Here is a 20,979-nt window from a genome sequence, read left to right on the forward strand (position 1 = left end):
CTCTCGACAGACGAAGATTACTCTATACATCTTGACGCAGCAAAACCAAGATTTGGCAGTGAAATGGAAGGTCTTCCACAGGGAGGAGAAGGAGGAAGGAACTCTCCTTGTGGTGGGCATTGATCAAGACTCCATGAAAAGTTTGGCTAAGACTAAAGGCATGGCGTACTACGAGTCCAAGGCCGTTTTTTCAAGATTGGGAAGACTAGGATAGGCAAATAACCTCACACTGAGCCACTTGCGAATTTGCCGCCCTCACGCTTGATGAAGACCCCCGTTCGTTAGGCGGTGGCAGGACGACGAGACAATAACCGACCCCTTCAATATAGGGAAGGGCACAAAGCCAGTCCTTGTGAGAAAGATGGATATTCCGCTGCTCACAATGGCGACGGTCTTCAGCAACGGTGAGGGCGGCAAATTCGCAATGAAACGCATGATTGAAGTCTTAAACAAGCAAAACCAAGATTTGGTAGTGAAGGAATGGAAGGTCTTCCACAGGGAGGAGAAGGAGGAATGAACTCTCTTTTAAGTGGGCATTGATCAAGTCTCCGTGACAAGTTGGGCTAAGACTCACAAAGGCCGTCTTTTTCAAGATTAGAAAGACTACGATAGGCAAATATCCACATATTGAGCCATCAGGCGGTGCAGTGACAGGACATTCAATACCTCCTAACGAACAGGGGACCGACGACGAGACAATAACCGACTCTCTCAATATTGTGATGGCAAGGAGAAGCCTAGATCCTAATACAAAAACATCAGGCAGTGGAGGGACAAGAGACTCAACACAGTTTAATGAACAGCGACACGGCGATTGAATCATCAAAGACTTTCTTAAGAATCGATGAGACAGTGACAGGAAACTCATGGCAGCCTAACCAACAGTCAGCCGACGATGAGATGAGATCACCTACTCCCAAGAAGCCAATTTACTCATGATTTGGAAGACTAGGAAGGCAAAGACCCTCATATCAGAATATCAGGCAGTGCAGAGACGGAAGACTCAATACAGCCTAACGAACAGGGACCCAACGGTAGAACCATTACCGACTTTCTCAAGATTCGGAAGACTAGGATAGGCAACGATCCTAATATTAAAAGGACCAGAAACTCAATGCAGTCTAAAGAACAGGGAGCAGACGGAGAGACCATTACCCACTACCAAGATCCCCATTTACTGGAGGACCAATGATTAAGGTCATCCAGATAGACATCCCCCGGAGCAAGACAGCTACTCGCGCTCTGATGGAGAAAATCAGAAAGGCTAAGATTCCTATTGCCTTATGGGTGACCACTATAAATGACCTGTTATAGATGCTGACTGAGGAGAGATTTGAACCCGTCTGTTCTAATACTTCTAAGAGGTACGAATCCGAATCAGCTATGCAGAAGGGCCGAAAGGATCTTGCAGATGGCATATGACTGGGCTAGACCCAGGGGTCTCAATGTTAACCCAGGGAAGACTGAAAGCCTGAAGCTTGTTCACGAGAAAGACGAAGGTGAGACAATTTGACGCAATACATTTCCTTAATTGAACGATTTCGACCTTGACCTTGTCAAATACTTAGGAGTGATCTTGGACAGGAAACTGAATTGAAAGTGTCACATTCAAAAGCATATTGAGAAGGCTTACAGATGTTGGGCACTATGTAGACGGGCCGTAGGCTCGAAATGGGGCTTGAATCCGAGGATAGTCCACTGCCTCTCCAGGAGCGTGATTAGATCAATGCCTACTTACGCCTCAATAGTTTGGTGGACTGCGATCGGGAAAAGTGCAACGTAAGGATAATACAATAGGTTCAGAAAACTTGTTGTCCTGGCATAGGCTAAGCGATGAGGGCCACGCCCACTAGGGCACTGGAGACAATGCTAGTTATCCGATCCGTTGACATATAGACTAAATGAATTAAGGCGATGGGAAAATGAATAGAGGATAGGAGCAGGTCATTCAATCGCGAGGCGACGATAAGAAACCCGGATGGATTGAAAGAGGTTTGCGATCGGTTACCTGAGATGACACTTGAGGTCGAGTGCGAGACACTACTGCCAGAGGCACTGTCTTGGATTGACGGAACTCTGGTTGACCATCTGGGAATTCATGCTATACAGATGCATCAAAGCTAGTAAACAGAGTTGGCCTCTAGGTCTACATTGAGAACGCAGGGACTGAGATCTGTTTTAGACTACCTGATCATAATACGATTCTGCAGGCAGAGATCCGAACAATCACGGAGTGTGTGAGGTTTAACGCGAGGACGTCGAGGATGAACATCTTTACGGACAGTAAACTGACCTTAGGTTAACCCGAAACATTTTAGATAAGGACGTGGGCGACGGACGCTCATGTAACACTGTGGAACAGCGAAACAGTCGTTAGAACGGCAAAAATCCTATAGGGAGATCCGGATCGTGAGAATATGAAACTATTACTGAAAGGAAATAAGAAGGAGTTCAGTATAGCATTCGGTATCATAACGGGACACATAGGACTACGAGTTCACTTATGCAAAATCGGTACGGCAAGTGAAAGTATGTGTAGGGCATGTGGGGAAGATGATGTGACGTTAGAGCATTTCCTTTGTCATTGCCCAGCTTTCGCGGCTAACACACACGGGTACAATGCCAGAAATGAACCCACTTAGGGGCATGTTATGGTACACAATTAAGAAGTTTCTTAAGTAGCATGGAATTCCTAACTTAGATTTTCTTTTTCGATGTTACTTTTTAGTATTTAGAGCGCACAACAAGCCGAATACTGGCTACGAAGTATGCCCATAGTGGCATGGGGCGGATTAATATCCACAGCCTCTTTTGGACCTAACCTAACCTAAGAGCGCAGTTAGCCAACACCTCACAATTGCCTCAAATAAAGCGGGTCTACAGGATATCAGATCCAGTAGGTTAGGTTGAAAAGAGGGTGCGGATATTATTCCGCCCCATGCCACTATGGACATTAGGCCGAGTCGATTTTTTTTTTCAGAAAATCGTATAGCAGAAACGTGAACTACATACAATTCTGAGAAGTTTCTCCGAAGTAACTATGTATCAAAAATAAAATCCCAATCCGCGCCTCTCGACTTCGAAATGTATTTCCTGTTCTTTCGATATTTGACATTTTTGTGATCAAGGTGCAGGTCGCTTTTGTTGTTCGATTATCGTACGATTTTGCACATTCCACTTTTTTGGTCCAAGGACGAATGCAATAGATTTTGAACAAAATCGATTCAGATTTAGATATAGAGATTTCATCCCAGTTTTACATATAGCTCCCGCTTAGGCTTAGCTTAGGCTCTAATAGCCATAATTTTAGTCCGATCTTTACAAAAATTTTTCTCAAGACGTTCTATTCAAAGTTCCAACATGTATGCATAATTTTATCAAAATCGGTTCAGTTTCAGATATATCTTCCATATATATCTTTTACCCCATATGGCATTTTAAGGCTCTAGAAGCCATAACTTTGGTCCGATCTTTACAAAATTTTCCACAAGGCGATATATTTAATGTTACAACATGTGTGCATAATTATATCAAAATCGGTTCAGATTTAGTTATAGCTCCCATAAATATGTTTCATCCGATACGGATGTGTGCACAATTTTTTCAAAATCGGTTCAGTTTTAGATAAAGCTCCCATACATATATCTTTCATCCGATATGACAATTGTAGGCTCTAGTAGCCATAATTTTGGTTCGAACTTTGGTGGCACGGCACCCAAACCCATCCTTAGAGAAGGCGTTAATCTCCTTCGGACACTGCAAGACTGTTCGTGAAATTAGCGCTCTGGTTGTTATTGCCTTAATGGCCTTTTTACTTAGCACAACACCACCTCACGCATTCCATGCTCGCCCGGATCTCAGTCTGCAAGACCGTATTATGGTCAGGCAGTCTAAAACAGTTCTCAGTCCTTGGGTTCTCAAGGCCCAGTCTATCCTCTAGCTTTGATCCATCCATGTAACATGATCTTCCAGATGGCAATACTAGAGTTCTGTCAGTCCAAGACTGTGCTGCGGACAGCATTGTCCTGCACTCGCCCGCAAGTATCGTTTCAGGTATCCGATCGGAAACCTCTTCCCTTCCTTCCAGGTTTCCAATCGTCGCCTCGATTTTCTTTCTTTCCTTTTTCTCCATAGTAGTCCAACAAACTACTGAGGCGTTAGTAAGTATTGGTCGAATCACGCTCTTATAGAGCCAGTGGACTATCATCGGACTTAGGCCCCATTTCGAGCCTACAAGATCCACTAACTGGTGCGACCTCATCATACCGACCGAATACAGTCCTTGGTGGACGCCTGCCACCCATTGCTGATGACCAAAACCACTCTGGCCCATCTGAGATCCGGATGGTGTAACAGACTGAACTCGTATCGTTCAAGGGTGGACGATACTATGCACTACACCCTATGACACCAATCTCCTATTTAGATGCATAGCGAAGCCAAAGAATCTGACTGCAAAAGCGCTATGGGCCGATCCAGTTAAAGAAGTCAGATTTTAGAACTGCGTCTAGGAACTATTGCCGGGATAGGACGATTTGGGAGAGAAGAGTGGACTAGGGAGACAGAAAAAGAATCGATATTATACTCGTATGGCTACAAAAACATTCAGCTGGAACTTTGATCTGTGTGATGTTCATCGAAATCATGAGGCATACTGGCCCTTGCTTAAATAAGGAGTGCCTACAATGCTTGATGTGGCATGGTGAGTTATTGGCGCCTTTAAATAGCAAATTTCCATGACATTCCCGCGGCGATCGACCTATGGACCGGAACGAGCTTGACAAGAATGGCTACCACCATATTTAATCCCATGGCAGCCGGTTGTACGCACCGGATTGGCCCGATGGAATCCTCATCGGCAAGGGCTGCCGCCTCAGTGTACGTGTTCGTCTTTTTTCGTCATGGGAGAGGCACATCCCGGAGTGCCTTCTCCGCACGCTTCTGGTCCGTGCCGGGATTGAAAAGAACCCCGGACCCTAGTCCTGTTCGGTTTGCCAGAACCGCCTTCATCATCGGTCGGTGTCGGTGAGGTGTAACCGGTGCATGGAGTGGGTACATTTTCGATCTTGCTCTGGCCTAACTTCACTACGGGAGTATAGTCATACTGGCTATGTCGCAAAGTGCTGTGCGAACATAGCCAACAGTGGGTCACAAGCGTCGTCGTCGTCGCCTTCGGCGTCCTCGTCGTCGGACTATGTGGCCCCCCCCCGACCTCTCCCGTACGGCAATTTAGGCAACGGCAGCATCCTAGCCCTACTATTTCCAGGCCAGTGCCGGGAAGTGTATCGTTCTTGCAGTTAAACTGCAACGGACTTCGTGGCAAGATCGATGAGATCGTGGACTTTATGAGTCGAAGAGCATATTGGTCAAAGCTGACCAACACCTGCAGCCTGCACAGTTGTCACGGTTACAATGTGCTACGTAAGGATCGCTCAAGAAATGGAGGTGGGGGATTGGCCTTCGTAATACACCATTCCGTGCAGTATAGACCTATCTCGCCTGCGCTTGACGCTAGTGACCCCTACATGGAATGCATGGTGATAGCATTCAGGTCCGGTACTGCCGAGATAGAGCTATACAACGTGTATATACCGCCAGTTGGTAGCTGTGTCCCGATTAATTACCGGTGTAGGCAAACTGTGGGCCACTGTTAAGTCACTCTCGAACCCCGGTAGACGGGATGACAGGACCTCAGTCACTTTTGGCGAGATAACCGTGACTGATCCGAAGAGATGCGCCAGGTTGTTCAACCGTCAATTTATTGTGCATCCCGAGAGAAACAGGGCAAGGAGGAGAGCCATTCGCCATATTCGTGGTCTCCGAGCCGATGAACAGCCATCACAATTTACCGTGGGCGAAGTTACGAATGTCATCCGTGACGCCAAATCTTCTAAGGCGTTGGGCCCCGACGGAATCTCTACATTGATGTTGAAGAATCTGGATTCACCTGGAGTTGAGAACCTTGCCACTGTCCTCAACCTGTCATTGAACACTCTTATAGTTCCCGATGTCTGGAAAATGGGCAGAGTGATCCCCGTACAGACCGATCTCCCTTCTCTCACCAGTGGCAAAGACACTTGAGGCATTACTCCTCCCGAGCCTCGTAGGAGAATTTCCATTCGCCGAGCATCAACATGGATTTCGGAGACTGCACAGCACAACAACAGCTTTACATGCCATCACCACACACATTTGCCGTGGCTTCAATCAGCCCAGGCCATGTGAAAGGACGGTCCTCGTGGCACTGGACCTATCGAAGGCATTCGACACGGTCAGCCATGCCAAATTATTTTAGGACATCGCCAATACGTGAGGTGGGGTGATATCTCCGGCACTGTTTAACCTCTACCTATCCTCCATTCCACCCCCTCCAGACGGCATAGAGATCGTATCATATGCGGACGATTGTACGATCATGGCATCAGGCCCCCCACCCATTGATGAAATCTGCGATAGGTTGAACGTCTACCTCAACGAGCTTGCCTCATATTTCGCTGCAAGAATTCTGAAGATATCCGCCACCAAATCTTCAGCGACATTGTTCACTACAAATACGCGTGAGGTGAATACTGAGTTGACTGTGATGGTCGATGGAGAAATGATTCCGACCATCAAGTGTCCCAAAATACTTGGCGTCACATTTGACAGCTCTTACACATTCTCCTCACATGCCACTGCATTCTGCGGTAAAGTCAAAAGTAGAAACAAGGTCCTCAAGTCACTTGCTGGCAGCACTTGGAGTGCAGACAAAGAAACCTTGTTGACCACGTACCAAGCATTTGGCCAGTCTGTGGTAAGTTATGCATCGCCAGTGTGGTCTCGTCAACTTTGTGACACGCAGTGGAATAATATTCAGATCTGTCAGAATGCCGCCCTCCGAACTGCGACGGGCTGTTTCCTCAGTTCTCATGCTGACCACCTCCATCAGGAGACAAAGATCCTACCAGTGCGAAGACCTAACTATTGGGTTGCCCAAAAAGTAATTGCGGATTTTTTAAAAGAATGTAAATGCATTTTTAATAAAACTTAGAATGAACTTTAATCAAATATACTTTTTTACACTTTTTTTCTAAAGCAAGCTAAATGTAACAGCTGATAACTGACAGAAGAAAGAATGCAATTACAGAGTCACAAGCTGAGAAAAAATTTGTCAACGCCGACTATATGAAAAATACGCAATTACTTTTTGGGCAACCCAATACATGCTATCCAAGCAATACCTTTTGGGCTGTTATCGCAGAAACCATCCAAATCATCATCTTGTGGATAGATATTCACCGCCCAGAAGCCTTGAGGTAGATCTACACGATCTAGAGCGTGAGGTTCATCGCTACAAGAGAGAACCTCTAGATCAAGCGGGTCTAAATAACATTCATGCAGACACGGTAGCAGATGCGGTAATTGGCTACCGGTTGAATGTAGTCCTTGGAGAACGACCGCCACCCATTGCACCCGAAGAAATCGACCTCCCCCGGCAAACCAGAGTAGTTCTGGCTCAATTACGTTCCGGCAGATGCAACCGCCTCAATTCCCACAGAGCTAGGATTGATGCCGACGTGCAAGATGTATGTCCCGACCGTGGACCGCACGATACACGTCACCTGTTTAACTGCCCGGCCAGACCCACTCGACTCAGACCCAGATCCTTGTGGACGCACCCCATCTTAGTCGCAGAGTTCCTGGGTCTTGACACTCAACAGAATCAAGCAGACGAAAGATAGAACACAATAAACTGCTACAACAACAACAACAACCTCCTGGTAATCGGAAGAAGTTGACAATTCCCGGCAAGCCAGAGCAGTTCCCGGTATTTTCAGCCACTTCAACTCTCGACTAACCACCAGATCTCGCTGGGTGCACCCAATCCAAGTTGCAAAGTTCCAAGATCTGGATATCAGTACCCAGCAAGTAAAATAAGGACGAAGACACAATAAACTGTTACAACGACAACAACAACGAGACAAGTTTAATCTTCATCCTTAGGAGGGTACATAATGTGGTTATAGTCCTAAGGGCGGAACATGTAGTTAATGTGATATGATGAACGGGTTGCAATGCGATTGCGTCATGTCATCCTTTGCATCTCATCTATCTTTGCCTTTTTCTTCATATGATCTGGCATAAATCAATGCAATCAATGATTTTTTTTTGGATTTTTTCATCAAGATGAAAATTTTGACATAAAACATGAAACATGACAACATTCAATTATTTTCATTATTTTATTGTTTCATTCAATTGTTATTCAATACAAGTCCTGTGTGTTAATAAATCAAATATTCAAAGAATACAATAGCATATAATCCCATGGGAATTTCTCAATCAATCCAAATACACATTCACAGAGAAATACACATTCATTTATGACAACAAACAAAAAAAAATAAAAGACTTAAGAAGCTACATTTAAAGAGGTTCGCGCAGCAAGCGCGAAATCTTTTGAATCAATTCACTCTGCATCGGAGACTGAAGAGCGAGAGTGTTTCTTAGATTTCTTGCGTTTCTTTTTCTTGTCGCGAGACTTTTCCTCATTGTTTTCGTTAGAGGAACTTGCAGCTCCTCCGGAGCCACCTAGAACGCCAAGTTCCTTAAGCTTTTCATGTTCCTGAAGTTTTTTGAGTGTCTCCTCCTTCAAACGTTCCAATTGCTCAAGTTCTCGTGCAGTTTTCTCTTTTTCCAGATCTTCCATGCGTTGTTTTTCTGCTCGTTTCTCCTCTTCCTTGGCGATTTCTTTGCGCATGTGCTCCTTGAACATAAGCAAAGCTTCAGCTCGTTTTTGTTGTTTTTCACGTGCTGCCATTTCGGTGCTGGCATTCAATGTGCTGACTGAAGTTGAAGGCTCTTCAGATTTCTTTGGTGAATGACGATCGACAGATCGTCTTGAACGCCGTTCCTTTGATTTTGAACGTCTAGGTGATCTGGACATAGATCGATTATTGCGACGATTGCGACTAGGGGAGCGTGATCTAGATCTGGAACGAGAACGGCTGCGAGATCGTTCGCGACGGCGAAAACGATTGCGGAAACGATCTAGGGAACGAGAACGACGTCGTCTATCGTTAAAAGGGTTATTTCGAAATTTATTAAAGTTATTGCGACGCTGAGGAGAATTGAAACCCTGTCGGCGCATTGGGCGTCGATCGTTGCGAATAGGAGAGCGGCGACGACGAGAATTGGATCGCGACCTAGAACGAGAACGGGAGCGACTGCGGGATTTGGATCGAGATTTAGAACGTGAGCGAGAACGAGAGCGGGATCGAGAGCTGTGTCTGTTTCGTTTATGGCTGTCCTTTTCTTTCTCCCTCTCCTTGGCTCTCTCTTTCTCCCTTTCCTTTTCTTTCTCTTTTTCTTTTTCCCTTTCCTTTTCTTTTTCTTTTTCCTTTTCTCTCTCTTTTTCTTTTTCCCTTTCACGTTCTCTTTCCTTCTCCTTCTCCTTCTCTTTTTCTTTCTCTTTTTCTTTTTCCTTTTCCCTCTCTCTCTCTCTTTCTTTATCCCTTGCTCGTTCTTTCTCTTTCTCCCGTTCCCTTTCACGTTCTTTTTCCTTCTCTTTCTCTCGCTCTTTTTCCTTTTCCTTATCTCTTTCTCTCTCGCGTCTAGACTTCTCTTTGTCCATAGATCTTTCTCTCTTTCTTTCATTTTGGTTACTTCTATAGGGATCTTTCATCGTTGAAACCAAAGTCGACTTTGGCCTTTTGGATGAAGATTCGGACGTATCAGCCGTAGCATCAGCTTCGGTTTCACTGTCCGCTTGGTGTTCGTAATCTAAGGCATTTAAGTCCATGGATTTCTTACGTTCTTTGTTGCGTTGAGGACCATCTTCATCTTTGTTAGATTTCGAAACGGTGCGAGATCTCTCATTATCCTTGTTTCTATCTCTATCCCTATCTCTATCCTTTTCTTTTTCTCTGTCTTTATCTCTGTCCTTTTCCCGTTCCCTATCCTTATCCTTATCCCTTTCCTTTTCTCTGTCTTTATCTCTTTCATTGGGACGATCTTTATTTCTCTCTTTGTCATCGCGACGTCTACGACTATCATCCTTCTTGTCAGGTGATTCATCATCTAAGCCTTTTCCTCCATACGAGCTGGCATGAGACAATTCAAAGAAAGATTTCTTAGGGTTCTTCGCTGCTTCTTCATGCCTTTTTCTACGCTCAATTTCACGGCGTTTTATTTCCTCCTCACGAAGTTTCTTTTCTTCTTCAATTTTTTCCAAATCAGACATTTTGATTGTACGATTCTGAGCCCTCTTCCAATGGGGAGGTGTGATACTACGGGAGCGAGAGCGGGATGGTGTTCGAAAACGCTAAAATATAAAGTTATGTTGCTGAAGTTTTTATCTTATCATTTGGACTATACAACACTTACAAAAACACCTCTGCCTTTAATAATGCGACCACTGCGCGATGTGGGCACATTTTTCTTAGACCAACCAAATGCATTACGTCCCTCACCTTTAGACGTTTTCTCACGCATGTTTGCAACATGTTCCTCTCTTTCGTGATTTCTTTTGGAGCCATCGTCACGCAATAAAAATTTATTGGAAACCTAGTAAGGAAAGTCAATGAATATTTCCAAGGCTTTGGACAAAGTCATACCTCTGGAATTTCCGAAGGATCTATTTTTGTGATTGTTACCAAGGGATGTATTTCACCTTCGTCTTGATCAGAGGCCTCTCCTTCTTCGGTTTCTTTTTCCGAAGATGGTCTGAAATCAAAATAATCACTCATTAAAAAAAACTTCCGACTTTTGACCCAGACATGTTGTGAACAAGAGAGCAGTTGAATAAGCCATCTCTTCAAAATTGAACAGTCTCCTCGTACTTACTTCTCGCGATCCTCAGATTTTGAGCGTTTCTTCTTTTTCTTTTTGTCCCGACGTTTGCTTTGCTTTTCCTCTTCGGATTCACTATTGGATTTATCTTCATCTGATAATGCAGCACGCTTCTTTTTCTTTTTGTCTTTCTTAACTGTAAATAATAAAGCAAAAACAACATTAAAATTGTGTACAAATAAAATCGCTTGTAGAGAAAGAGGAAAAAAGAGAAAAAAGTGATAAACCCACCAGCATAGATGTCTTGGATTCTATGAGGGAGTGCATTATTAGCATAGGTTGTTGTTGTTGTTATTGTAGCCACATTTGCATGTGGAGGTGGCGATCCTGGTCAAACTCTAACTACCGATCGACGCGGGAACGTGATGGCCATTGGTTATTTAAAGGCACCAATAACCACTCTTCTGATGCACTGAATTTAATGCTTCATCTTATGCCTCTGCACATTGTGGCTACCCAAATTGCACCTATCACAGCCGTGAAGTTAAGGGAGCTTTCTCATGTGGCGGCTACGGACACTGTGTCATCCTTGATACAATCTCCGTTGTTCCAGGCAGTGTGGATTACACCCTGCCTGAGCCGCTTTTTGATAAAAATTACTGTACCTCTATGCCTGATAGAACCATTACATAGACTTCTATACGGATGGCTCCAAACTAAACGACAAGGTGGACTTTGGGGTGTACTCTAAAGATCTAGAACTGGTTATATCGACCACTGTAGTGTGTATCATGCAGAGATCGGAATGGAATGGGTAAGATATAATGTCATTACGACGATTGGCATTAATATCTTCTCAGACAGCCAGGCAGCCATTAAATCCCTGGAGAACGTATTTCTGAACACAAAAACCACCCTCGACTGTCGCAGATATCTCATTGAGATGGCTGAACAGTTCAAAATTCACCTGTTCTGGGTGCGGGGCCACAGAGATATCCCAGGCAATTGTAAAGCGAATCAGCTTGCGAGACTAGGAACTACCCTACACATTCCAGGGACACTGGAATCTGTGGGTATGCCTCTAGCGATATGTAAGCTAAGTTTTCAGGACCAAGCCCTAAGGACAACGAATGATAGATGGTCACAAAGAGGGGGCTGTGAGCATTCCAAAACTATGTGGCCTATTCCATTCCAAAATGTGGCCTATGTGGCCTAATCTAGACTTGAAGAGGTCTACTGCTTTGCTGTCATTGGCTAGAACAGACGTCTCAGTCATTGTGTCCGTCATAACAGGTCACTGTCTAATCGGAAAACATACTGACAGACAGAAGGTGTCAGCAACGACTTTTGAAGAGGCTGTAGGGACATCGAAGAAGAAGAGACTATAGAACATCTTCTGTGTGTGTGTGTCCCGCACTAGCAGTTAGAAGGAGTTCCACTTTAGGTTCTCATTGCTTTGAGAACCTGTTTTTTATTATATTTTTTTTTTTTTTTTTTGAAATAAAAAAAGAAACTAACCATTTAAACCAATAAAACAAACAAAAAATGGTAGCAATAATGGGTTGAAGGGTTGCTAATATATTTTGTTTTATCATTTTCCTCACTATAAGTAGAGTTATATTTTTTCGCCTATTTTTATCATACTTTTCGCCGACGTTTGCAAAAAAAATCATTATTGTCTTCATGGAAAACCGTGATTCGCAAGTTTTTCGTGAGTCGTGCGTGAGTAAAATTTTTGTCTCGTGAGCGTGAGTGAAAAATCATATCTAGAGATGCGGAATCTAGATATGAGCACCACACAGGCTGGAACATAGTGTTCATTCCTGCCACGAGCAGCAAACTACCGGACGCGTGAAATGTTCCATACGGAATAGCTGCAACGGCAGTCGCGGACAATCAGCGTTATCGAGGTAAGAGAGGCCGAGCGGCAGCGGCTCTTGAACAAATACTGAGTACCTATGATGCTCTTTTTTACAAGACGTGTCATTGGCGCCTTTAAATAACCAATGGTCATCTTGTTCCAGCGGCGATTGGTCCTTTGGACCGCCACTGGATCGCCACTTCCATACGAAAATGTGGCTACAACAACAACATCGTGCTATGTATCGCATATGAAACGATCTGGAAGCAGTCTGGAAGGTGTAAAATAGTGTATATGTAGAGGTTCAACAGTGCCAAAGATATTACAACACCTTGAAAAACTCAGTGTTTTAATGTTGAAAATGTATCCCTAATGTCCACACACGACTGATGTCCACATAAATAATTTGCTTCTCAACGGTTCAGGCCAGCCTGGAACAGGCGTGTTGGCTATGTCCTCAAAAAGCGTGAAATGGTTGACCAACATGAGGGTCTTTCTTTTGCAGAACTTGGCCTTGCAGTGATGGCATGCAAAGCTGTTGTCGGGTCAATCCGGTACGTAAAACCAGTACCATGGGATACAAAGCAGGTCCGCGTGCTATGTGATTCACTAAACCCATGCTAAAGCTAAGTGTCTTAGCTACTGACAAGTAAAGGGAAATCGGGCTGTTCAATCCTCCTTCGATCTATTCCTTTCTGGCTCCAGAAGTGTGATCACGGTTTCCATTTTTTAGAGATCGAGAACTGTAAGGTGCCCAGAGTTAGGTTGGTTGTATGTATGTTACGACATGGCGCTGCAGGGACATTTGTAACTCCATCCAGGGTGTATTTTAATGGTTGTTCATTGGTCTAGGCAACACGTGTGCGGCGTACGATTTGCTTTTCGCCCTATTACTATCGCAATACTCAATAAACTGACAAATAACCTCGTTCATCTCCTCAATTGAGTCGCCATGTTGCCAAAAATGACTGAGGCCCTATCATCCCTTCTGCCGCCACTCGAGAGTAACTTGACAGTAGACCGCAACTCACGAATACCGTGGCCTACGTTATAGTACTTCAAGTATTTTAGTTTTAAAATCAGCGAATGTTCGTTGACCACTATATACATTCCCAGATTCAGTTACAAGATTCTAGGGTCAGTAGAAATTGAACCGCGACAACCTTCGACATCCATAACCTGCGCCTGCAAATAAAGCCTTAATTGGGGTATTCGATGGGTAATTTAAATAAAAGATCTGTTGCTTTATTCATGTCTCCGAATTCCTTTTCAACAACACCGGGGTACTCTGTGAAGGCAATCCAATAAATTTTCTTTTAGTTGATATATATCTGGCATGCAGGTGTTATGAAGTCGAACGGATAGAACTATAGTGATGTGGCCTGACCCCAATGAAATGACGGATGAGCGGGATACGCAATGGAGATTTCTGGCAACTGCTGCAATCTCTACACTGATGCCGAAGAATATGGATCTACCTGGAGTACGTTGCAACCCGGCACGGAATAACTGTGAGCACCACACAGGCTGAAACATTGATGTCCGATCTGTGTGGTGTTCATTGCTGTCACGAGAAGCTTAGCTGCGAGCTGCTGGGCGCGTCCACAGGTTGCGAATTGTGGATTGCTCCATACGGAATAGCTGCAACTGCATTCGCAGATAATCAGCGGTATAGAGCGGAGAGTCTCAGTGGGCGGCACCGAGTCTGAATTCCTATCATGCTCGATATGACGAAACGAGTTATTCGCGCCTTTAAATAACCCAAGGCCACTTTTTTCCCGCGGCGATCGGTCCTATGAACCGGAACGAGCTTGCTCACCTATAGGAGCTTGACGCCACCACCACATGAAAATGTGGCGACAACAACAACAACGTTATAATTGGCATGCCGCTTATTTTGCTGCAAGAGATCTGAAGATATCGGCCACCAAATCCTCAGTCACGCATTAGATGCGTAGGGAACTGAAAGTGATGGTCGATGCAGTGACAATTCCGATGATCAAATGTCCCAAATACAACAACAACTATTTCCCGTATACTTAACAAGCCAATCATATCTGAAAATGACCACAAACTAAGCGCCGGTTACTACTACGCATCAGGGAAAAAAAACATACGCAGGGTCCGCGACTTGCCTCAATCTCGGCACGGACTAGAAGTATGAGGAGCAGGCACTGTAAAAACCATTGAGACTCAAGTAAATAAGTTTGAGCACCGTTGTATTGCAACCCAACTTCAGTTGCGTTGCCGACGGCCAAATTTGTTTATGTATTGAATTGTACACTTTTTTATACCCTCCACCATGGGATGGATATGTACTAATTTCGTCATTCTGTTTGTAACACCTCGAAATTTTCGTCTAAGACCTCATAAAGTTTATATAGTCTTGATCGTTATGATATTTGAAGTCGATCTAGCCATGCCCGTCTGTCGAAAGCCCGCTAAGGAGCACGTCAAAGGAGTAAAGTTAGGCGCTTGAAATTTCCTACTAATAATTCTTATTAGTCAGTTATTGTTAATGGGCCACATCAGTCCAGGTTTTGATATAGTTGCCAAATGATCCGACCTAGGATCCCTATTTCTTAAGCCTGTAGAGGTCGCAAATCTTGTCCAATTTGCCTGAAATTTTGCACGAGGGCTTTTTCTGTGACCTCCCACAGAGGTACCGAGTATGGTTCTAATGGTTCCAAAACCTGATATAGCTTCCATATAAGCTTATAAAGATCGCAATTTTTTTCCAAGTATATAAAAAATCCATGGGGATTTCTTGATATGACCTCCCATTACCATTTTTAATGTCTGCCTATAAAGAGAAACCGTTCAAAGAACTTTATGAATGCGATCCATTGTGGAAGGTATATAAGATTCGACGCAGCCGAACTTAACACGCTTTTACTGATTTATAATTAACATAATAGCTAAACGTTAAAGACACTGATATTGAATGAAACTGAAAAAAATGTTCAACTTTATACCAATTTTTATTTCTTTGTTTTATGTCGTACTATGTGGAGATTCTTATTTTAAGATAGAACAACCCATTTAGTATACGCCACATATAAAACAACAGATAGAATAATTATAATAGAACTCACCTTTAACTTGCTTAACCAATTCCCCACAATTGGCTATAACAGCATCTTGTAATGGACGTGAATTGCGGTCTACAGGCAAATCTTCTAATTGGCGAACTAAATCTTGTCCCGATATAACATGACCGAAGATAACATGGACACTGCAAAAAAAAAATACAAAAATTCGAAATTCATTAGTAACAATTTTAGAAAAAAAATTATTTGACAATGTACAAATACTTACTTGTCCAAGTGTGGAGCAGGTTGTGTAGTACTATAATGAAAAACAGAAGAAGAGAAAAAGTTTCTTTACACTTTGTCATTTTTACAACAGATCAGTAGTAGTAGGTTTTTTGGTATTGGTGTTTGTTGATTGATTGATTGAAATGGTTGAAGAAGTTTATTTCTAAAATTTGGTTATTTTGGATTTTTTGGTGGATATGAATGCAAAATAATTTCTACATTTTAGCAATAACTAGAGTCCACAGGGAAAGCAGCAACCGGGTCCTTCATCCGTGTATTGTTTCTGTAGCAGCACATTTTAAATGAAGGCAAACTGCTGCGGAAGATCCTAGTTAGAGCGGTGATCCTCAATTGGTCATTGGGCTAGAAGAACCTCATAGGCAGTCAGACCTCTTAGGCATACTGGACATCTTAAAGGTATTAGCACCACGAGTTATGATCTCACCACTGTTTTACTTTAAAGATCATCCAAACAGTGATGATGGGTTGATGAGAACGTCTTTTATCAGGGCACATGCGCTTTCCAGCAATGAACTCAAAGAAAATGATGTGGGCTCTGATGTCCCGCTAAAGCTCATGATGCCACTTTGCTAAACAATATATAAATCAATAAATATTACAGTACAATCATAAAATCATCACATAGTAATTTTGCTTTAATTTCAAAAACATTTTTTTTTAACAAATAGACAACAAAAAGATTATTTAGATTTGTTTGAGAGGTACAAAAAAATAAATTTTGCTGTAAGTAAACTGGACATTATTGTTTTGGACCGATTGAGCAGTGGGTGGTTGTTTATACAAATGTGGTACTTACATGAAAAATTGTGAGCCATTGGTATTTTTACCACGATTGGCCATGGATAACAAAAAAGGACGATCATGTTTCAAATCAAAACTTTCATCTGTAAAAAAAGCAAAGCAAAAAACATGTTAATATTTATTCAGTGAGAAGTAGGTTAGTTGCAATGATTGCTTCCCACTACCCTCGAAGACCTAGTGCAAAAAAAAAGAAGCCTTTGGGAATGGGCGAGCCGCAAAATTGCTTTTCGCACCAATAATACCCTCCAATCTAAAAGTTCAAGCCCATTAAATAATCCTGAATGACAAGAGGACATTGGCTAATCAGATGCTCTTTCTGGCGTCAGCCATTTATTGCTGTAAACACACTTCCATGTGGAGGTGACGATCCTCGTCAAGCTCCATATGTAAGCAAGCTCTTTCCGGTCCATAGGACCGGATCGACGCCGGAACGTTATGCCCTTTGTTTACTTAAATGCGCCAATAACTTGCCTTGTCATATCGAGTATCATAGGCATTCAGCATTTAAGCAAGAGCGAATGCCAAACGACCTCTCAGCGACCCTTCACTCTATACCGCCGATTGTTGCAGTTACACCGTATATAGAGCACACCACTATCCGCAACCTTTGGACGCGCCCGGTAGCTCACTGGTAGCTGAGCTTCACGTAATGACGATGAACACCACACAAATCGGAACTGAAAGTTTCAAGCCATGTGATGCCCACAGTCATTCCATGTAGTTGACATTAAGCGATACAATGAACCTCTTTAAACCATCGGGAGTGCCACAGGATTTGGTGGTTTCTGGGCCATTAAAAGGTGGCGGAAAATGAGGCGAGCAAGCCAGAAATGGATCGATGATGAGCACGGACCATTCTTCCAAGCAAACTTTTGGATAGACAAATTTTAAAATTAGGATGTTGAGCGTTTCAATGTGGTCACGACCCTGTGGAACTCTGGCCGAGTGTTTCTGGCGACGAGGAGGAGTTAGAGTCGTTAGATCAACTTTGGTGTCCCGCAGTTGCGAGGAGGAGAAAACCCCTTTTCTTCACCTCGCCAATCCCTTCAGTCACTTATCCCTCTCGTTATCCTAGACTACTGCAAAAAAAAAAGCAAATTTGCCCATGAACATTCCATTAAGGAACTTGGGCAAACTTCTCACAAATCAATGAGTGCTGTCCGATTCAATTTTAAGCTCAATGATAAGGGACCTCCTTTTTAAAGTCGAGTCCGAACTGAAAATGCAAATTTGCCCATGAACATTCCATTAAGGAACTGGGGTAAACTTTTCACAAATCAATTAGTGCTGTCGGATTCAATTTTAAGCTCAATAATAAGGAACCTCCTTTTTATAGCCGAATCCGAACGGCGTGCCGCAGAGCGACACCTCTTTGGGAGAGGTTTTTACATGGCAAAGTACCTCACAAATGTCGCCAGCATTAAGAAAAAAATTTTCTGATGGTTGTGCCAGGATTCGAACCCAGGCGTTCACAGTCATAGGCGGACATGCCAACCTCTGCGCTACGGTAGTCTCTGGACTACTGCAGAATCTTGAATTTGCTGACTGGATGAAACTCTCACCGATGAGAGCCTCCCCCTGGCGGCCAGGCTCCCTCACACACCCAACACGTTCCCATCCAATCCTAGCTTAAAAGGAAATGTGGCTGCCGTATCTGCGGAACATAGTTGAACCTCTTCATGTGCTATGGGCGACGGTTTGTCTCCAAGAACGGCTTTCAGTCTGCAGCTTTCCACAGCTTCTTGATATATAGGTTTTCTCTTGTAGCGCTGAAACTCTCGCTTTAGATCATGTACATAAGCGGTCATGGCACGAGATAGCTGACACCACACAAATTGAAACTTAAATCTTCGATTTGTTTGGTGTTCATCATTATCACGCAAACTCAAAAGTTGTGATACCCGACACAACAAGGCGAATTATTTGCGTCTTAAATAACCAAGGCCGTCCTGCTGCCGCGGTCATCGTTCCTATGGACCGTAACTAGCTTGCTTATCTATTGGATGTTGACGAGGATAGCTGCCTCTACATGCAAATATGTGTTTGCAACAAAAAAAAAAGCGCAATATGGTGATTCAGATGACTTCTGCGTTAAAATGCCGGTAAGTAATGATTTTGCCTTGTGCGTTGGTTTGTCGTTTCCATCTCACCTTTGTCTTGCTTTTGACCTTGCTAAGGTGGATCTCCATCTTCTCTCCTATAGTTCGAACAGAAAAGATCTAATGTCTAGAAAGGAAATTTCGCTAGACGGGAATTGCATCTTTTCACAAGCCTTGCACTTACATGGCTCAAGTCCGGAGCCTTCAGCACCTCTTGAGTTTTCACAAAGATCGTGAAATTCTGACAGGAAACCCACTCCTGCCCCCTAATCGTATCCGGAAATGGTGAAGACCTCTGCCTTGAAAATTATATATATGTCCAGTGTTTCACCTGATCTACATTCTACATCCAGTACCCGAAGAAGAGGGAGTAGGTAACTGCAGATTACAACTCCCTCTGTGCAAAAAGATATCCAGGTCAATTGTAGATACTTCCAACGGAATGTACTTCATATCGGTGCCCATACCCCTCATCTGTGCAACAATTGCAATCTCCGATGTCATCTTTTCGAAATATATATATATATATATTTTCGAAATCCAAAGAACTCCAAGTTACCGAATCCCTCGGTCCAAGAACAATCTCCTTCGACGACAACTTAACGTACAGATGCCAAGACCTCAAATCGAGTACAATTTAAAGAGCTTCCCTTGGAGGAAGGAGCAAAAGCCTTAAATTAGCACCATCGCGATGCCCTTAAACTTATGGATCATCCTGCGGAAAGTTTTTCTTTAAAGTTTTTTGTGGCCTAGTGTCCGTATGTCGTATCACACCAAGGCATGTTCCAGCAGGCGTAGAATAGATTCAATGCCCTCTTGGTGTTACCGTCGAGTCCAGAAACGTTCGTAGATAATATAGACACCCCTCTCATTCTTATCCTTAGGTTTATGCTTACATGGCGGCAGGCCTCCATATTAAGCCTCCAGTTTTCATTCCTTCGTAACCCCTTGGTCAGTTGTTGTTGTTGTAGTAGCAGTGTGTGGTACACTACCGCCTTGCCGATGAAGGAATTCATCGGGTCAATCCATACAACCGGCTGCAATGGGATTGTCTTGATCAGTTGTCCGACTTGCTGTAGTTGTGTCATGTTTTATAACATATGGAGAAGGTTCCTGCTTTGTTTGGTGGGATCTTCGCAGTCTAATGATCCTCGTCAGACTGTACCAGCCACATTGGGTTTATCTGCCGAAAGACTTGCTCGACTGAGTCCAATACACAATATATACCTTAGGGCTTTCCAACTTTTTGAGGAATTTACAAAGTTTTTTTTATGCGACTTACAGGGAAAACCTAAGACATTCTTGCATATTTCTTATATGTTAAGGATTTTGGTGTAGAAACTCTAGTGCACAAAGCTAATAAAATAACTTCATCAAAAACAGGTGTTATATTTTCCCAAGAGTGGAAATAATTTTGTGTTAATCAAGATACAAAGAGCGAGTACATTATTTGTGAGCCATCCTTATGTTGATAGTGCTCATGTACTGTATTTTGCTGTGCCACATACAACTTACCCTCAAATGTTCCGCCGTAAATGGATTCACCACCTGTGCCATTGCCTGCTGAGAAATCGCCGGACTGTATCATAAAATCTTTGACCACACGATGAAAGATGACATTTTTATAGTGCAAAGGTTTTTCTGTTACTATGCCCGTGCCTTTTTCGCCGGTACACAAAGCTCGAAAGTTCTCCGCGGTTTTAGGTGCTACATCGCTGTACAACTCGAAAACTATGCGGCCTATATTCAAGTCTCCCAAGGCAATGTCAAAAAAGCAACGAGGTCTCACAATACTTCCGTCACTGCCCTCTCCATTTGTCACCGTCATGGTGAAATAATGGTTGGGATTAATACGTATCTAGAACACTACACTTCCTTTTTAATAAAACGAAATTTGTTAGTTTCTTCTTATTTTTCCGTCCAACTAATGACGACAATCTTTTTTCAGTTTTTCTCTCTTTCCTCCATTTAAAATGTCACCAATTGTGGTATTTGGTATGAAATGCGGGTACATTGAACTATTTCGAAATTGGTATTTGAGCACAAGGTAGATTAAAAGAAAGTAATGGCACAGGACTGAATCAAGATAAATCGATACAGGTAAGTGTAG

General features: G+C 43.2%; 1 protein-coding gene across 1 annotated transcript; it reads right to left on the reverse strand.

Annotated features, from left to right (window-relative positions):
• Positions 1-8,203: 8,203 nt before the first annotated feature.
• LOC106089335 (peptidyl-prolyl cis-trans isomerase G) lies at positions 8,204-20,860 on the reverse strand. The gene is made up of 8 exons (XM_013255154.2): positions 20,385-20,860; positions 16,766-16,853; positions 15,950-15,979; positions 15,727-15,866; positions 10,825-10,966; positions 10,596-10,704; positions 10,366-10,545; positions 8,204-10,303 (listed from the first exon to the last, which is right to left on the reverse strand). The coding sequence occupies exons 1-8, from the start codon at positions 20,695-20,697 to the stop codon at positions 8,450-8,452; spliced, it is 2,856 nt and encodes a 951-aa protein (XP_013110608.2). The 5' UTR covers positions 20,698-20,860; the 3' UTR covers positions 8,204-8,449.
• Positions 20,861-20,979: the final 119 nt, after the last annotated feature.

Source organism: Stomoxys calcitrans, chromosome 2 (genome assembly GCF_963082655.1).
Source record: "Stomoxys calcitrans chromosome 2, idStoCalc2.1, whole genome shotgun sequence".
In the NCBI taxonomy this organism is placed as follows: domain Eukaryota; kingdom Metazoa; phylum Arthropoda; class Insecta; order Diptera; family Muscidae; genus Stomoxys; species Stomoxys calcitrans.